At 37.9% G+C, this 20,426-nt stretch overlaps 1 protein-coding gene across 14 annotated transcripts in view; it reads left to right on the plus strand.

Moving 5' to 3' along the window:
* The window catches only part of DOCK3 (dedicator of cytokinesis 3), a 231,799-nt gene that overhangs the window by 167,879 nt on the left and 43,494 nt on the right, over positions 1-20,426 (plus strand). For 9 of the 14 annotated variants that reach the window (XM_069769586.1, XM_069769593.1, XM_069769587.1 and 6 more), the window contains exons 23-33: positions 2,272-2,442; positions 3,734-3,820; positions 6,111-6,303; positions 8,150-8,277; positions 9,262-9,408; positions 11,519-11,617; positions 13,820-13,914; positions 15,463-15,538; positions 16,455-16,555; positions 16,832-16,890; positions 19,266-19,414. In XM_069769586.1, the coding sequence (XP_069625687.1) occupies positions 2,272-2,442; positions 3,734-3,820; positions 6,111-6,303; positions 8,150-8,277; positions 9,262-9,408; positions 11,519-11,617; positions 13,820-13,914; positions 15,463-15,538; positions 16,455-16,555; positions 16,832-16,890; positions 19,266-19,414 (1,305 nt within the window). The remainder of the gene's footprint in view (positions 1-2,271; positions 2,443-3,733; positions 3,821-6,110; positions 6,304-8,149; positions 8,278-9,261; positions 9,409-11,518; positions 11,618-13,819; positions 13,915-15,462; positions 15,539-16,454; positions 16,556-16,831; positions 16,891-19,265; positions 19,415-20,426) is intronic. The other 5 variants (XM_069769591.1, XM_069769592.1, XM_069769600.1 and 2 more) reach the window with 3 other exon arrangements.

A 20,426-nucleotide genomic window follows, 5' to 3' on the forward strand; every position in this document is an offset into this window, starting at 1 on the left:
TAGGTTGCTGGTCGCAGGTGAGTGGTGTGTGCTCACCTATTGTGTGAACATGAATAGAGACTACGTTTTTAAGAAAACTCCTTTAATTTGATACTGATTTTCTATATCATGCCAAACATAATAAAAGGCTTGAATTTTATTTCAGTGCACTTCTGTGTCTTTAGGCACATATATGCATCATATCTGTGATTTTGTAAGTAGTAAGAGTCAAAGTTAGTCCAAGTGCTGATTTGTGCTAACAAGACTTGGTTTGTGTTTTTACCATCTCAGCCATGTGTCTGCAAGCACTCTGAACTCTTCAGTTAACTGCCTTTGTGGGTTCATTCTAGGCAACAGTTTAGGTTGTCTGTGCGAAGGATGTGGAGTGTCTCTGAAAGCCTGCCATTTCACTTTCAACAGAGAATTACAGAATTTCATACATAAATCCTCTGATTCATTGCAAAACATAATCTTCACATTAAAGTTACGAGCTTTCAGGTTTGAATTATTCAGGTTGTCTATACCAAACCTATAAAACAGCTTGTAGGAGCACCTGACTTGCTGTATTTGGTGTTAGCAGCAGAGATGCTAACCTTAAAGAGCTGACTGTAGTGAACCAATTGACCTTTGTCTGGGAACTATCCAGAAACAGAAAGTGTTCTTTCCTGATGAAGTTCTCTGGTGTAAGGAAGGTTCACTGGTGTTTTAGTACAGAAGTATAAATAATGTACTGCCAAATTAACAAAGTTGCCAGCATTCCTGGAAAAGAAAAGGCTGTAACTATCAGTGGCATATTGAAATCTGTGATGGCTTTATGAGGAATTCCACATTCCCATTCTCTATCCTTAAAGCTGTAGCATTCTAAAGCTTACAACATAACATTGCATATTCGTGCATATAGTGTGGTGGTTCAATGAGGGGTATCTTATGGATGCAAGAATATCTGATGAGAGCAAAATTTGTATTTGAATTAACTTTCAGTTTGCAAACGGTGAAGCAAGACAAGAATACTTTCCAGCAAATACAGTGGAATATTACTAATGTTTCTGTATAGACTATGATCACTGAAGCTCCAGCCTGTTTGTTTCCTGTGCTGAATTTTGAGGATGTCATCAAACTATGCATCATGTCTTCCCTTAATCCTGCTTTAATGGTGTATCATGTTAGGCATTAAGGGAAGAAGTGAAGTCTAAAAGTCACTGATATTTAGTGCCTTTCAGTGTTGACAGTTGTGTACACCAAATGATCAAAAAGGCCTTGTTGCTATGTGGAATGTTACATTGCTATATTAGTGTCCGTGAGACCATTTGATAGATTGGTAAGCTTGTTAAAGGCTGCGTAGAACAATGTATTTTTCTTCATTGACACTGCTGCCAAAGAAGTGGAGTTCTGAATAATGCCATTTACAAAATTTTAGTTAAAGGCGTTTAGGTTGAAAATTCAGACTTAATCCATGTCATACAGCAAATTATCATTCCACTACAGAAAGATCCAATTTGCCAGTCCTTCAGGACTGCAGCATCTACTACACATTGTATAACGGTGTTAAATGCCATCTTCTGGGCAGGTTATTCTCCCTCTGCTGGGTGCTCTCCAGATTTCATGTGTGATGATACAAGAAAGACACTTTAACTTATCACAGCTCGAAGTAAAAAGATACTCACTACAGTACTGCTGCTTGCTACTGTTAGGGGCTGCCAGGGGGCTTCATATGCTGCTCTTGTCGTCTTCTGTTTCTGCATCTGCATTTATTTCTCTTTGTACATGTAGCTGCCAGAAATAAAGGTGAACCTTGCTGTTGTGTTCATATTGGAAAGTTGTTTCTCCTTTTTACAGGTAACCCTTCTTCTGTCCCACTGACAGTCCACTTATCTTAATCTGGCTTAGCTAACTCAAGCAATTAAAGATAAATTTTGAATGAAAACAGGAGAATAGTTTCTTCAGACACAGTCATTGTGCCAAGTCATGAGAAAACTAGAAGTCTCTTATCTGCACCAAGATTTTCCTCAAATTATGTAACTCGGATTTGTCTATTTGACTTAAATGTGTACTTTTTTGTTAGTGAGACATGCTAGTAACAAAGATTATAAATTGAGAATGGGTACTTACCTATGAGTAACTCTTCCTTAACTGAATTACCTAACTTACAAAACCTGTTTTTCTTTCTCTTTCTAAAGCTGAAGAATTTAGTTGTTATGCACTTAGAATCTTTCCTGGTTCTCTTTAAAGCTCCTTCATTTTTCTTTCTCTCTTTTTCTCTATCTTAATCTCCTTCCTCTCCTCCTCCTTAAGGCCTTGGAATATCTTTTCAAGTTCATTGTCCAATCTCGGATCCTTTACTCCAGAGCTACTTGTGGAATGGAGGAGGAACAGTTCCGCTCCAGCATCCAGGAGCTTTTCCAGTCCATCAGATTTGTGCTCAGCTTGGACAGCAGGAGCTCTGAGACTCTCATCTTCACACAGGTTTGCTATTTTCTACACTTTAACTGGCAAACCAAAAGGCAGCTGTTTTCTGCACAGGTAGTATATATGGGCACATGACTATTAACAGCAGGTTAGTAGAGTTTTCCCCCTCTAACAAGCTGATGATACTGGAAAACAACATAGCCAATTAATGTTATTAGACAGTAGCTTTGCAGCACTTCACAGATACAGGGGAGCTGAGCTGTGGACTCTCAAGGGGAAAGTGACTTGTCACATAAGAATACAATTTTTGCTCTTTGCAAAAGTAAACTGCATTTTCAGGTCTCTCATATGTCTTTTGGTTGGCCTTAAGAAATTTTAAATCTTTAATTGTGGTAGGTCAAGTCAATACTTAGGGTCATAACCTCTCTACTGTGATGTTGCTCAGTTGATGTACTTGCAGTCAGATAAACTTAATTCCAGCATGCTCTAAAATTATGGTCAGAATCATATGCAGCCTGACCACAAGCATACTGTGATACCCACACTCACATTTAATACATTATTTTGAATATGGCCCAGATGGCTGCACGAAGAATTCATGTGGGCTTAAGATACTACTCAAAGTGAGTAAGCATGCTGCTAAGTTTTGTTTCATATTTTAAAGACCGCTGTAATAAATTATAGACTTCAGTATTTAAAAGTTTTAAATAGTAATGTCAAATGTATTGTGTGTGCCTCAGCTCGCAGCATGTCAAAATGGATCACCTAGAACTTCCTGGTAATATGAAGGTGATTTGTAATCACTAATTTACTATTTACAGATGTTTTGAACATCTACTGTAGTTTGCCAAAGAAGCAGTTGCTGTGAACGTTGCAACAAAATGGAGTGACTCCACTGGTTAGGGAAGCTGCCAGCAGTGTGAGCTCTTAAGAAGCTGCTCTGAAAGATTTTGAGAACAGCTGCTCTAATCTTTTTTTAATCACCCATTAGAGGGTATAGTAAGATGAGCCAGAACATGAGAAATCAGTGCACAAAATTTTGCAGGCAAAGTGACAGTGAGTGGAAACAGCATTTTATGAATGCAGGCTGTCTAGGGTTCTTCGTTTGTTTTGCAGTTGTGTTGATCACAAATACAGAGGGAGATGAGATTTGAGAATGGGGTTATTTTCCCTTTTTCTCTTTGTGTCTCTTTTTTTTTTTTTTTTTTTTCCTCCTTTCTCTCACTATGGTATTTCTTACTTCGGAGGTTTGTAATTTGTAAAGCCTGTCCTTGTTTAATATTTGAAAAGTTTACTTTTTGTTTCCCCCTTGCCACTATGTTGCCCCTTGATCCCAATTGCCCCATAGGCCTCTCAGCCTGGAGGGCAGGCAAGCGGAGCTGGGACATGTGCCCCACAAAAATGTGGTGGTACTTCAAGGCCGTCATTTAATTCTGTAAGTAATGATCCCCAGAACTACACGAGTATTTCATCATGGATGTTCTCAATTAATTCCTTTTCCCTACCCCAAACCCTCTTTTCCTATGTATAAACTGGAATTTAATGTTTAAGTGGCTGGTACTTTAAAACTAGGAAATGTGCAATATTTCAGTAATTAATGGAACAGCTTATGGCATCCACACACTGAAAAGACAGTACTGAGGGTGTATGCAAGATTATATATGTCAAATTGTTAAGGAGAGCCAAGGAGATTAGGTACTAGTTCTGGAAATCTGGACAACTGTTAAATATCTACAGAAATCCTTGAAGCTGTAGCAAACATAATTTTCTTCACACTTGTCCTCTTATCCAGGATATTAGAGAGATCTCAATATAGTTCTTTCCAGCAATGAGATTAAAACTGATTATGTCCTTCCCTCCAGGCAATTAGTTTGACATGAGTAATGTTCCAGCATATTTTGGGGTGTTGTACAAAAAAGGGCCCTCCAAGGAACTGATGAAATAACGTAGCTGTTCCTAAAGATGGCTCCAGAGCTTCCTGAAGAGTTCCCATGAGGATCCTTAGATTGCTACTGGATATCCTAAATCACCACAGAAATCCTTCTGCTTTATAGTAATAGAAATAAGTTTAGGAAAACTGTAAGGATTTGTTGGGCAAATATTGTAATTTCACTTGTATTATGCCAAAGATAAAGATGGTGACTGGATTTGTGGCTGTTACAGCTTTTCAAGAGTACCATGAGCTATTTAAATGATTCATATTTGTTTACTTTGTTAGTACATTGTATGTATGTAGCAACAAATAGGTGACAACACCCAGGAGGCATGTGGGGTTTTGTGTAATCTGAATTGATTGTAACAAGACGAGATGTTGAGAGAGATAACAAGCACGAAGAAGAAAGAGGTAAATTTATATTCAGAATAATTTAATGGGCTCTACAGTGTTAGTTGTAAAAATAACTTAGGCTTTGCTCAAAGACTATTGAATAGATAGCACTGTTGTTTGAAGGAAAAGATACTTTGAGGAAGGACTTGGCAAAGAAGGAAGCTGTGTATTATATGGGATTTGGAGAGGCATGCCGAGTGTTAGAGTCAGCATGGGAGAGGTATGGAAATGTTTATGCAATGAGAAAACAAAAAGATCTGTGAGGAAAGGAGAACTTGCAGATTAGAAGAAAATACCAATAGGTGGTGAGACTCTGGCAGGGTGAAGCTGAACAGAAATCTGCAACGAAGTTTGGTAGTTCTGAACTTCTGCAGGAAATCAGTGCGGTTTGTGTGGAGAGCTTCAGACAAGGGAGGTGGGAACAGCAAGAAGGGCACTGTGTGCCTGGGGGGGGGCAAGGCAGCTGAATCAAAACCAGACTGTGCAGCACTTCAAGAAAGCAACCATCTAGGGATTTAAGTAGTTAGAGTGAGGAAACAGGTGTGGACCTTGGGTAGGATGTAGAGGAAGACAGAGAAGAATTTTAAAACTGTAGAGGTGTGTGGCAGTTGTTAGGTATGACACCAAGACTGTGGAACTTGAGGACAGGGCGATGCATGGAATTTTCTACTGGTATGAAGAAATTAATTGAAAGACTGTGAAATAAGAGATGAAGAGTTTGATGGTTTTGTTGTTGTTGTGCTGATGTTGTTTCTGCACTTTAAGAATCACCTTCAAGGATAGCTGCAGCTTACTGGAAATATCCATTACTGCAAGAATCACATGCACACTTACTTGCATGATGTGATGCCTCTTTCACATGAAATTGCACCCCACCCCTGTTGCACAAATACCATAATGTCACATGACAGTGCTGCTAAGGTTAAGGGTCTGTCAACACATTCTTCAGAATATTTTCTGAAGAGTTTTAACTGTCTTAGGTAGTTGCTAAGTACAAAAAATTGGTACGGCACTCTCTAATCAGAAGCAAGTTTTATATTTATTGAAAAAAGTAAATCAACAAAAATGGGCTATTTTCTGTTCTTCAGGTACCTCAATTTTTTTCAGTTTTATAAGCTGTGTCCTAAAATACAGCCTTTTGAAGCTCTACAGCACGTATGTGCTCAACTTATCGTAAGACTTAGTATTGCAGCAGTGCTTGATTTTTATATACTATGTGTGATTTGTGATTTGTTCACTATGAACTTTAGATATTGCAGAACATTAACACGAGCCATAGTGCACCATTTAGTAGCTATATGCAGACCCTTAATTCAGTTTTATTGTTGTTTCTATTTCACTGCATTTAGCTGCAGTTACAGAATTCAAAATACTCAGCTTCTTCATTTACTTTTTTCAGGCTGCTTTGCTGAACTCCTTCCCCGCTATCTTTGATGAGCTGTTGCAGATGTTCACTGTGCAGGAAGTAGCAGAGTTCGTGAGGGGTACTCTGGGCAGCATGCCCAGTACAGTACACATTGGGCAGTCAATGGATGTTGTTAAGCTACAGTCTATTGCGCGCACTGTTGACAGCCGCCTGTTCTCTTTCTCAGGTAAGACAGAGGTATCTGAGGCTGAGTCTTGCTGCTGGGAGTAGGAACACGTTACATTTACTTTGCAGTTGCTTTGTTGCAAACAATTCATTGCTGAATGCCAATAATCTCGGTAATTATTTATCTTGGTGGCATCGTTGTTACATATATTCACTGCGGGTGCTTTTAAGTTTCCCTGTGGTAGAAAATGTTTATAAATCCATCATGGATAAATTGTAGTTATTAAAGGTTGATAAAAATATGTACGTTAACAAATCAAGTCAATTATTAAAACCGCCAAATCTCACTTGATACTTTGTATTACTCTTCTATTGTTGTCATGGACAGGAAGATAACCTCCTTTCCAGCAAGCTTATTGTCTGAGAAAGAGCAACAGGGAGATAAAGTTATGTGAGAAATCCACCACATTCTTTTAAAGTATGTTTAATCTTTACTTATAACTTCAATATTTCTTTAGCTCAACATACAAGTAATTCTTTAAATATTCTTTAAAGTAAGTCTTTAAGTATTCTTTAAGTAATTCTTCAATTGAATGAAGAAGGGTTGAAGATTGTGAGTTTATTTCATACATAAAGGTCTGAATGAAAGAAGTTATGAAGGTAATAGTAGAGATAAAAAGCACCATTGGACTTACCTTCCCTGTAGTGAGGATCTCAAGTTAGTGCACTCAAACTATTCTACTCAGTGCAAGGCGAGAATGATAACACAGAATTATGTTTAAACCATCTATTGTAATTGTTTATACACTTTTTTTCCTTAAATTTGAAATTCATCTCAAAAAATATGAGAGAGTGTAGAGAATGAGCAGATTAGTCCAAAGGTGGCTGTGAAACAGGCAGTTCATGGGCAAAAACCTCCCCTTCTGTCTTCTCAGTAAAGCCAGGTGTAACTTTGCCCACAGGGTCCAGGGCTTTAGTCCTTCTCACTAACCTTCATTTCTCCTTTACAATGACACTGGCAACTAATGATGCTTCTACCTACTGCATAGCACCATGACATCTCACTACAGCATCAAAAACCAGAAAGAAAGCTTCAGCATTGCAAGGCAGCTATGACTGCATAGATGCCACATTTTCCACCCAACATAACGGTAGACCGACCCCTATCCTATTCCTTCCCGTGCAAGCACGACCCGATACTCCCAGGTCAGCACTCTCTCCCATGTCCTATCTGCCCCTGGGAAGATGAATCTAGTTTCCAAAGTTATCTTTTGCCTGCCCACTCTGCCTACTCTTTAGGTCTTGCAATTAAAAGAAGATAAATTCTCTTTTTCTTGCCTCCCAGATGATGATGACTTGTTTTCCTTCTGTCTCTCCTATCAGTCCATTTGCTGACATCTTGCCACTTTTTTCCTCTGTCTTTTATTAGTTTTTTTCCTGTTTGGCCTACTGTTTTCTGCAGTTGCTACCTGCTTTCCCTTCTTTAATAAGATTAATGTTTGTAAGCCACCTAAAGGAGAAGAATTAGCCAGTTTCCAAGAGGCATACATTGGAGAAGCTCTATTAGCTGTGACAATAGAGCTGGAAAGCAACATGAAGTGAGGAACGGTTTGCACGGAAGAAAATCAACATTAGGACGTATCAGTTCACAACTGTTGTTTCCAAGCTGAATCTATTGAGAACATCACGTATACTGCATTTCTGAACTTTTGAAGCTAGATGCACTATTCATTCATTAGATACAGTTCTTAGAAGCGTAGTGTACTACAATCCGTACAGTAGAAATTGCACCAATTAATCAAACTGTATATCAGTAGGCTAGTTTGGATACCAAAAAGCTGCTAGCTGGGATGGTTGAAATTTAATTTCCTTTTGGAAGAACTGTGATCTGATTTTCCTTCTCTCAGAGTCCCGGCGCATCCTGCTACCTGTAGTTCTTCACCACATTCACCTTCACCTACGACAGCAGAAGGAGCTGCTTATCTGCTCTGGGATCCTCAGTAGTATCTTCTCCATAATCAAGACCAGCTCTTTGGTAATCTGCTGCTTGATTTTTTTTTTAACTTTTTCTTTTATTGCACCACTGATGTAGTAAAATGAAGACTGAGGTATTTTTATAAGTTAATATGGGTTTTTCAAAGATCCTTTTAAAAATGAAATTCTGCTAACTTTCTGTCAGCAGGAGAACATCTGAAATGAGGGTCTGCTTTTGTGTGTGTGACTCAGAGCATTCTGATTACACAGTGTTCTTGCTGTTAGGAGGGGAAAAAGCATATGCATTTACAGGTTTGACAGTGTTTAATTTTCTTCATCCAAGCCCAGAACTTAGATGTCAGTGGAGTTTAAAAGCTCTACGCAGCTCTAGGACTTGTAGTTCTGCAAGAGACAGTAACTAGCATTTTGTGATTTGTGTTAAGAGAATACTCTAAAATTATCCAATCAATGAAATCACACTTCTGGAAATTGCTGCTGAGTTCAAACACCCAGCTTTGATCATCATAATACTCTGATCTCAAATGGTAACTTGATCATTTAAAGCAATGCTCACAAACAGAGAGTGGTGAAGTTTCCCCACCTGACTCTAAAGGAGGAAGCTCATGGTGCTAAATATAATTCATACCAGTGTGCATTTCCAATTACAAGTTATGGTTTTGTGTGAAAGGAATGAGATGAAAGGTATCATGGTAATAAGGTAAAATAATACTGCCATGGAATAAAAGTTCCTGAACATAACTTAATCCCATTGTGTTCTAGAGTATATACAGACCTTTGATTATAGATTGACCTTTATGGCTGTGACCCTGAATGTTTCCAACAGAGACTGACGAGGTAACACACACACACATGCTGGCATCACAACAGTATCTGGTACCAATGAGGAATTTGATTGTACTTCTTTGAACCTGTTACGGAGCTCTCTATCAAAATGAGTTTGTGGTATGGCTGACTCTGCAGAACTGTCTTTGCCAATTCTGTTATCTCCAATTCTAACTGTCTGTTTGCTCACCACTTACTGTAGGAGGGAGATGTCGTGGAGGAGGTTGAGATGATGGTGGAGAGCCTCCTGGATGTGCTTTTACAAACTCTGCTTACAATCATGAGTAAATCGCAGTCTCAGGAGGCGGTAAGAGGGCAGCGTTGCCCGCAGTGCACAGCAGAAATCACTGTTAGTAACTAACAATCAGTTTCTATTTCCTGCTTCTCTAACCTTTGGTTCAGTCCCTCACCACCACTGGCACCTCATTATCATCTCTGCTGCATGAATGCCCAGGGCTTTGTCTCTTTCCCTTAATAAGCCACAAATCCATTCCTTCCTGTGTGCAGTAGTGAGGTCTGCAGGAAGCAGTGGAGCTCACGAAGCTTTTGTGGATTTCTAGGTTATTTTCTTGTTTGTCTTTGCAGCTGTGAAAGAGAGTTATTGTTTAGAACTTGAGGCATATGCTAGCTGGGTAGCTGCCTAGGGCTTCACCCCTAAAAAGGTATCATCAAGGGCTGTATGAGTATCAGGCTGTGATTCCTAAGACTGAGAATACCATAATGCTCAGTGGACAAGTCCCTTAATACCCTGGAGAGCTCCTGTCCAGGTTCAGTGATTATTTCATGGAAATGAAAGACAACATACTTTTGAAAAAGAAATTAACAGATCCGAAGGCAAGTGAGCTGTTGAGCTTGGTGGAAGAAGAGGGAAAAGCCACCACTTTGTCCAGACTGACAGCGTAGACCCAGGGGAAGAAATTTTTTCTTTGACATGGAATGGAACAGGAGAAAAAGAATAAAATTTTGCTGTTCAGCTGCTTCTTTTCTGGATTTGTTGCCCTTTTCTGTTCTAGCCTATTTTAGTCTATTTCTGCTTGCCAGAGTCTCTAATGCAGCTTTTGCACAATGTATGATGGTAAGCTGTTGTTCAGAACATCTCTTTTTTTAGACTTCCTTTTTTATCAAATAGTTGAAACCTCAGAGGTATTGTTGGGGGCAGATGTACACTAAAGTACACTTCTCACAGAAGAGAAAGGTTGTATTTTCCCATGTTAGCTCAGACAGAGTAACAAATGGTAGAATCCTAATTAAAGAACAAGAAAATTTAGTAGTTTTCAGACATGTTCTTTGATACAAAACAAGAAAGGCGCTAGCTTGCAAATGTCCAGTAACACCTTAATTTCCTTTTATTCCTACCATTTGACTTACCATTATTTATCACACACCACCTCACACATAAGAGCACACCTTTTTTCCTAATGAAGTTCAGCCCTGTAAAGTTTATTGGAAGAACGTATGCCAAAGTTTCTGGGTACATGCTTGAGCCAATTAGAAAAAGAATTAAAATGGAATGGACAGTCCCAAGTATAAAATCCCCTTGCGTTTTGAATTTCTATTTCACAGCACAGTCATATATGTGAACCTTATTATATACTGCTTAGAAAGTATTTTGTATGTTTCCCAAATTAATTGCTCATTGTCACAGAAAAAAATAGTGTTGCGCGAGGGACTGGCAGTCAAAAGACTTAGTCCTTAACATTCTTGGCACTGCCTTGCTTGTTATCTTGGACAGATTGCTTAACTTCTCTGTGCTTTGCTTTCAGATATGTAAAATGGGGGAGCTCATCTTTGGAAAACACTTTGGGATACTGTGGTAACTGGTTAGGGTGCATCTGCTTTGCAGGCCAGAAATGTAATTGTAGCTCATGTAGGCTTACCCAAACTATATTCAGAATATCTTACTGGAATACTGTTAGTACTGTAGCTATGACAGCACATAACTTGGTGAACACTAATAAGCCAAATATTTACAGGATTCCAGACACCTTTTGTAGCCCATACTGATCCAATGCTGTCATCGCTATACTATTTTGAGTATATGAGCCAATTAGTTTAAATAATTCCAGGTATGTCTGCATGAGCTGCAGTCACACCTTTGACAGACATAGTACATTAAGTAACTGAAAAAGGTGATTGTCAAAAACTGCATGCTTGGAGGGCAGTTCATTAATGTCTGTATTAATAATTTCAAATTATTTTTGTTTACACTACAACATTGGTTAAAAGACCCTTAAAACTGGCATCCGTGGAGGAGCCTCTAAGAGGTGTATTCCTATGTATTAACAGTAATTCAAGAACTGTTAATGTGCAGTATTTTTAATCTCCGTGCATGTCAGCTTTCCTCTCATAGGCATTGGGGCCATTTCAGACCCCTCCCTTTATACCCTACCCCAGGTTGAGTTTTATATTTATGAAATTTCAGATTGTCTGAATTAAATAGTTTCTCATTTGGTCAACAGGGAGAATATGTCTCCTGCCTTTTATCTTTGCTTCGTCAGATGTCAGACACTCATTTCCAGCACTTACTGGACAACTTCCAAAGCAAGGATGAACTAAAGGTACAACAGAACATCATGTTTGTAGGGAGATTCACTCAGAATAGGAGAGCAGGGGAAATCCCTCCAGCATTACTTGCTCTGCTAATCATTCCCATTCACTGGCACTCTATTCACAGACCTTCCTTTCACTTTAACAATAATAGGTGTTGTGTTACAAAAACATTTAAGACCACAGGGCACTGAATTATCTTCGTAACAGCAAATAAATTCCCAAGGTAGATGTTATTAGACATGAAAAGATATCACTATTGCACCATATAGATAGAACATAGAGGAACAGGGTTTTTTTAATCCTGCAAAAGTAAAGTCAGTTGTTCTACAGCATTTTACTAGAAGTTCAATATGCACTAGAGCTTACTTACAACGGGTGTTGATTTTATGCCAAAAGAGAATTTCAAGCCTTTTCAGGGATACAAATGTCTCTAGCAGACGAAATCTTTTTTGGGAAAGCAGTAACCTTACTACTCCACTTGCTGCATGCTTCCCAAGTTTGTGCACATTAACTTAAATTATGGCTCTCCTTGAACACAAGGGGTTCGTGAGGGCTACAGACCCCTGGTGGCTTTTTTGCCACTGACATTTTGAAATGGCACATCTCAAAACAGCAGAAACTAACTTTTAATCTCAACTTCCACAGGAAAAAGGAGTATCTCTGACAACAGTCTGTTTAAAAGGCAGAATAATTTCATAAGTAGAGACAAGATTTTATATAAAATGCTTTTGATTAGCATGGCACTCAATAAATATGGACAATAAGAAGAATGTAATGTGGCAGGAACTCATGTTGCCTTAACAAATGACATGGAGAAACAGTGAGACGTCCTCTCTGGATAGGCTTTCAGCTTCTAAATATTTCATGTGCATTTAGAGAGGCATATCAGGGAGATAAATTTGGGATGATACAATTCTTACCTTTAGGCTTTAGGGTTCTGTGTGTCTCAGGTTGATAGTTATCTGAGATTACTACCTTTCAGGTAACTTCCAAATTGCTCATAGGAAAATGATTTGGTAAATTAATTCCTATTAACTTTTAATAGATATTTTAAAAAGCTATCTAAACTATAGTTCTTAGCTCAGAGCAGTGAAAAGGTTTGTCGTTGAACAGAAATTTGTCTTTACACCCATAAGAACAAACACTGTTGTATCTCTGATAATCTAAGGATACGTTCCAGGAGTGTCACAGAGGCTGAAGATTTTATACCCAACTTTTTTCCAACTATCAGTTGATCTAATAAAATACATTACTTTTTTTTTTTCCTTCAAATATTGCTGTAATAATATTTCCAATACTTCTTCTTGGATGGAAAGGCATTATGCTCACTCACCACTGTTACATCTAGGCCAAAATGAGGCCAAAAGTCAAGGAGCTTCTGATGCTTTACTCTTAGCTCCGAGAGTATTTACAAGTAGTTACACCAAGATATGAATCTCCTTCCGTCCTCCCCCCAGTTAAGGCATAATGGTAGGACAGTTCTGAAGAAACCTTGCACTGCCATTTTCTGTGCTATCTTGATTTTGTGTAGAAGAAAAACAAAACAACAAAATCATGGTTTGCAAGGCCAACAATTTGGCATGTTTTATCCTCACTGTTCTTCTTTATAGACATAGAGGTGCAGGTAGTCAAAAACCAGAAATGTCTTCAGGTTTGGGGATGTTTTTGGAAGGCAAATATTCAGCAGAGTGTGTTTAAGAAATCTTTTCTGCTGCATGCTGCCAGAAATGGGATTTTCTATTACTATTTTAAAAAGCGTATGTAGGAGTTTTATTGGGCTTGGGTGTGTGGGTTTTTTGTCAAATTTGTGACATAAGTGCAAAGAAATTTGGACAGATACATTAATTAAAGGAGTGCATAAATAAATGATTATGATTCCAGTATATTTGAAATACCTGCAAATCGACACTGGAACTCTGGATGATAATATGAGAAGTCATATACAGTTATGCACATAGGGAAGTTTTTCATCTCACTGTAGAAGTTAAGATTTAAAAGACAGCTGCAACTTGCTTAGTACATATTAGATGCATACAAAATGAATAGAGCCTTATCCCAATATACGTTGTTTCCGTGTTTTCGGGTGAATGGCCTAGTAACACAAAGCTCAAGTGGAGCACACTTAGCTTGATTGTCTTTCTTATAATCAAGAAAACCAATTAATCTGCAGCTGCTGGTGATTTTGTAAAATTTTTTTCCCTATGTGATAGGAGTTCCTCCTGAAGATTTTCTGTGTATTTCGGAACCTGATGAAAATGAGTGTCTTTCCTCGAGACTGGATGGTGATGAGGTTGCTCACCAGCAAGTAAGTAGAGAAACAGGTATAAACTGTTGACATTCCTTATCAGAATTTTTTCTCCTCAGCTGGGCAGTTAAAACCTGTCATGCAGTGTGTTTCATCAGACTGATCGAGACAGGAATTCTGGAGTGCTCATCCTCATTCTGCAGTTATTTTAACACTCCGGACCAAACTGGGACTTCTGTATTTGTTCTGTTTCTTAAATTCTACCAGTATGCACAGGTATCAAAGAGTTAGAAGTTTAAACCCAAAGCTGAAGTAGCTACATTGAGGGTAAAAGTGGCACAGCAGCTATCATAACACATGGCAAGAACAGCTAGCCACACCAAGTGGTATTAATCAGCAGGTCTCTCAACTCCCTTTCTCAGTAAATTACTACATTAAACATCTGTCTCTTCCCATAAACATCACTCCTTAACCTACCTAGAAGGAGGACTCAGTTATTTTAGAAAAGGAGGAGCAGACCCTAGCGATGACACCAAGTGCATTACATACAGTTATTTCTCAATTAAGTTGTCATCTACCATTTTAATGCTTAATTTTATCTTAATTTTCTTGCTTCTGATGGGTTAAGTACTATGCTGTTCAGAATGGCAATAGTGTGATGAACACAGGGTGGCTGGAATTATTTACTAGTCTCTTTAGATAAACTAGCTGTAGAATTACTACTGAGTAACTGACACTGGAGGGGTTCCCATTACAAGAAGTTTTCCTAAAGGCTGAAGGCTCAGCTGAGCTGTACGCTCTGTGAGTTCACCGTGCTAATGAAAAGTGAAAGAAGTGGATTTCAGTATTTCGAGCGCAAAGATTAAATGAAGTTCTATAAGAAAAGAAAAATCTACATGAAAGAGTAGTTACCTCAGATGCTGTAGGCTACCTAGTTCCCTTTGGCATAATTTGGCCATAAACCTTTAGACTGATAGGTATATTTAGCAGTGTTACTGGAAGTATTGCTTGCACGTGAATCAGAAATGTGCTGGTTTTTTGATTCTATTGTTGCCTTAACGACATGCTATTTATTAATTCCTGAATTTATCATATGGCTTGACTGCCTTTTGCTAAGGTGTATTTAGCCATCTACAAAAAGATACCAGGGAATTCAGAATTGGCAAAATACTCACAAATTGAGTTGAAGTGTGAGCCAGATAAAGGACCATTGTATAGCCAAGAATGAAAATAGCTCAAACTTTTTGAGTTGCTCTTCTGTGGAAAAAAAAATAATCTTTCTGCTTAAAATAGGAGGAAGATGGGTGTATTCTTTCATTTCACTGGAGGTAATATGGCCTAGCTATGCAAAATAGACAGGATTTTAAATGCTCCTGTGTAAATTCCAAAAGTTACAGTAATGATGAATATTCTTAATCTTATATCACTTAGTACAAATTGTTTACTAAAACATAGATTAGGTGACTTCTATGCAAATCTAGCAGTGATTACATGAAAAATACCCGTCTCTGTCCGTATAGTAAAATCAGCACCACAAAACACTGTAATATGTTATACTCCAGATTCAAATGTTCTTTTTTTCTTTTCTTTTTTTGTTTTTGACTGCAGTATCATAGTTACAACAGTTCAGTACCTGTCTTCTGCACTGCATAAGAATTTCACGGAAACGGACTTTGATTTTAAAGTAAGAACTGATGCTCAGAAAATGTTATGACATCTTTTTAAACTAGCAGTAACAAAGGAACAAAAGCTGTTCTCTACATTAGCTGATTATATTTGCGGCATTTATTTGAGTATCTGCGAGGCAGATGACCTAACTGATAAAAGACAGGAATTTGAATCTGCTGTGGAATTGAGGGGAAGTAGGACAGACACACTGTGAGATCAAACCAAGAAAATTGAGGCCCTCATAAAGGAAATGAGTATCTTCATAAGCAATGGAGCTAATGAAGCATGCTGTCTTACAGATTCGTGGTTAATAAAATGTGAGCTCAGGCAATGCTTTTCCTGAAGTGGGGGCATTCATGATCTTCCTCTCCCAGAGGTCTCTCTTTCTGGCTGTTGACTTAAAACTTGGAGGAACACAGTATCTTAGAGAGCGTTTTCCCTCTGTCTGATGTAGTTGAAAATGGGCAACAAGTTCATGCTACTAAGGGAAGGCTGCCAGAGGTGTACCTAAGCACACATACACACAGCAGTGATGGCAAAAGCCTCATTTCTAGGGCTCTCATTCGTGATACAATGTAATCTCTGGGGATTTTTGAGGGATATATCTGTTCAGCCTACAGAAAAAACAACTTAAAACTTCACTGAAGTCACCAGGTTTATTCATTTTTGAACTCTGGTGCTAAGAGGAAAGCCCAGTGGAATTAACTTCTTGGGGTTTTTTATTTTAGTTCCTACCAGGTTTTAAATAATCCATTGGTATCCTTAAGAGTTTAGTATCTCAATAGTTAAGATACACATTGATTAAGTTACGTCTTGATTACAAAAAGGAACAGTCTGAGTCTACATATATAAAGGACCATATGTCCTCCTGCACTTGCTTAAAACTTACTCCCTGGACTGTAATGTTATAAAACTTCCTTCCTGTGTCACAGGTGTGGAACTCTTACTTCAGCCTGGCAGTTTTGTTTATAAACCAGCCAAGTCTCCAACTAGAAAATGCCACACCAGCAAAGAGGAAGAAGATTCTGGATAAGTAAGAACATGTTTTGTTGGGTTCCCAGCCTTTTCTGTCACCTCAGAAATGAGACTTCTTTTTTACCACAAGTCCCTGTGATTTATTATGGAACTTGGGATGTGTAAATGCTTGGGAAATAAATAAGTAGATCTCCTAATACAGTATTCAGTGATTAGTTGAGTTGTTTGATATTCTTATGTTGACTTAAATGTAAATTTGATATTTATTTTTTTTAACATCACTGCCTTGCCAGCTTTTGTTCCATTAGGCAGTTGTCTATCTCATCTCTTTCAGATATGGCGATATGAGAGTGATGATGGCATACGAGCTCTTCAGCATGTGGCAGAACCTGGGTATGTCTCTTCCTTCTCTGTCCGAACAACCAAAGACAAAGTAAACCTGGATTTCTGTTGGAATTTTTTTTTCCAACTTTTTGTATCATCATAGAATACTTAGTGTCTCTTAAGAGTTGTAAAACCAGGAAGCACTTCTCTTCTCCCACCAAAAACTCTCTTCTGCATTGTCTCATCATATTTTTTTATTTGAAATAATACACTCCTATGAATTTGAATACTTTCTTCTCAAATGTGACAGCGGAAGATTTTGGTTATTTTGACACATCAGTGACAGTTTTTAATGTATTTGCAAATATAAAATCAGCTTTCTCTAATTCCTTCAACTCTGCTGCAGTCAGGTTCATATGGAGATATACTGTTAGTCTCTGACTTCTGTCTGATCTATGGCTGTAAAGCAGAAACTTTCACAGCTATAACCAACTTTATAATTTTCTAGATGATTTAAAAACCAAAGTTGTCATGACTCAAAATTTTAGAATCATAGAATCATTTAGGTTGGAAAAGACACTTAAGGTCATCAAGTCCAACAGTAAACCTAACACTGCCAAGTCCACCACTAAACCATAGCTATGTGCATTTGATAATAAAGCCCAGAAGTGGCATACAAGTAAAGCTTCTTTTTTGGTGTCTTCAGGTATCTAGTATGCATAACAAATTTTACGTTACTACTTTAAAAAAAACACCCCCCCCCCAAAAAAAACCAAAATGGAAAACCCAAACTAAAACCCATAAAAGTCCTGTCCACAATAATGCAACATATGTGATAAAATTTCAAATTTTGCAATTCATTTGATCTTCTCCTATATATTTTAAGAAATAAAGCATGTTACAAAATGGGGAAAAATACATATTGTCACAGGTCTCAAAAGGTAAATAGAGATTTTTCATCTAGGACTTGCGCTTTTAGAAGTGTGCTGCAGCAGTCTTCGGTTTAGGTAATTCAGGATTTTGTTAATAAGAGCCAAATAACATCTGTACTGCACCAGAGCAAGTCCAGCTAGGCCAGTATCCTGTCTCCATCAGAGATTTTAAATGAATACCTATGGAAACGTTTGAGGACAAAGGAAGCATACAGTATTCTAAAGGAAAATAAAAAAAATATGTTTGCTGATAGAGATCACAAATACTACAAGGTTCTGAGAACAGGTAAATCATTAAGAGAGCAAAGGAATGATACAAATCATTGGGTAACTTGATAATGTGGCTGCAAGCAATATATTCAAAAAGCCAAATATGAACATTTTATTTGTAGGAATATATGTAGGAGTGCTATTCAAGAGAACAGAGACAAATGTATCATGCTGATAATCAGCTGAATGGGAGCTACCTGTAAAATGCCATGAGTAAAAAAGATACCATAGTCTTTGAGAAAATATATAAGAATCTTGAGTAAGAAAAGAGGGACAATATTACTGCCACATTTTTTTCATAAGTGCAGCTTGATTCTAGAATAGTTTGCCCGGTCCTTCTTTCTACAGCTCAAAAAAAAAAAAAAAAAAAACCCAAACCCCAAAACAAAGACAAATTGGACAGAGTTCAGAGAACAGTCAGGAAGATGACCACAGAAGTGAAAAAATGCCTTGTTATAATATACTGAATAAGCCTGACCCATCTTGCACAACTAAGATGATACAGCCAGGCTTGATCACAGTTTCTAAGCACGTGTGTGAAGAATAGAAGGCTCTCCAATGTAACAGAGATCAAATAACCAGAAAATGATGCTAGACAAATTGAAATGAGAAGCGAGAAGCCCGTTTTAGATATGTAGATACAGATATTTATCACTGAATGTTGTTCCAAATATGGCTATTTTGATTTATTCTCTGTAACTGCACAGTTAGCATGCCACAGAAGAGATTGTTAGCAAAATGCCTTGGGTTTGTGTTGCTGGGAAGCAATGCAATTTGGTCCTAAGTCAAGGTCAGTTAGGAAATTGCGACTTCCATAGCACTGACGATGAAGAGCTCTGTAGTTCTTTGAAATCTATATATGTTCTATTAAATACCATTGTTCTCACCAGCCCTTTCAAAATCTTTGTCCTCATCAATTAGAGGTATCTGTGGCCTCTTTTGCCCCTAGTTAGTATGTTTTAGTTTGGTTATTTTTGACAGTTTGAATTCCTTTGCAAGTAAAATGCACTGACAATTTTTGCTGGAGGCTTTCACAGTGAAATTAAAAATGCTTTTAGAGACTTTGCAAGGAACGGTGTAAAGCAAATACTGTTTTTCCAGTCCTTTCATGAAAAGAATGTGTTTGCTTTTCTAGTGCTTATGCCACTACTCTGTATATGTCATTACTGCAGGGGTTCCCTGTTTTCTCAGTGACAGATAATGAAGGCTTTCATTTAATTACAGTTGCTTTGTGTTGTACAGGTGAGCATAAGATTCACTTTATTCCGGGAATGATTGGCCCGTTTCTTGGTGTTACACTTGTTCCACAACCAGAAGTCCGGAATATCATGATCCCCATCTTCCATGACATGATGGACTGGGAACAGAGAAAGAATGGCAACTTCAAACAGGTGAAGTCACTTCCCAAGCATTTGCAGTAGTCTTTTTCTTGCTCTGTCTATTTGCAATGTCCAGCTGGAAGCAAGGAGTTTGTATCTGTTGATCCATTTCTGATTATGACGATGACGTTGTCATGTAAATACATAAAAATAGAAAATTTGAAGCATAATTCACAAAACTATTACAAGACTCCCAAGATTATTTAAACAGTGCACTTCACAGCAAGCTACACTTCGCATGAACATAGAGAAGAGGAGCGATGTGTTCATCACATCGGAGATGAGGAAGAGAAAAGAATTTTATAAGTGCTGGGCTCTCACTGCTCTCATTGGTTTCACTTAGATTATTAGTCAACCATTAAATGGGTCAGACTGAGAACCAGAAATGGAGGTGTAAAGATTTAGCCAGTATTTGTGAAAACAGTGGTCTTTGCTTCTCTGTCTTCAATTTCCAGCTAGAAAGTGGTATTGTATAATTAAATAATTATACCATGCTTTGAAACAGACTTTGTGACTGTATATTTTTTGAGAAATTCTAGTAGCTCTTCTGGAATGGTTATGCCCAACAACAGTTCTATAGTTTCCATCTGCTGTGAGCTTGGATTGCAAAACAAGGAGAGAAGTCTTCATCATTTTGTTGCCCACTCACGGTCAGAGAATTGCTTAAATTTTCCACTGCAAAACAGATCTCTGAAGTGCAAAGTATTAATAATGAGGGATTGGTTTGGACTGGCTCCTCAGATGACAGTGCTTCATTGTCATTGTGTTTGGGGTAATACTAGGGGCAAGTATCTGCAGATAAGTGCTCTGAAGGAGTAAATCCTTTTATTTAAATAATCATAATTCATGTGATTATTCACACACTCATTAAAATGCCAGATGTAATTAGTTGTTTCAGGAGAATAACAGACCTTTTCCATAACCTGACCTATTAAAAGCTGTGCAGAAAAGTATTACCAGGAGTTTATGTTTTCTTCTTCAAATCCCTTGATTATCACTAGTAGTATTACTATTTACTACTATT

The sequence above is a fragment of the Haliaeetus albicilla genome, chromosome 24 (genome assembly GCF_947461875.1).
Source record: "Haliaeetus albicilla chromosome 24, bHalAlb1.1, whole genome shotgun sequence".
NCBI lineage: Eukaryota > Metazoa > Chordata > Aves > Accipitriformes > Accipitridae > Haliaeetus > Haliaeetus albicilla.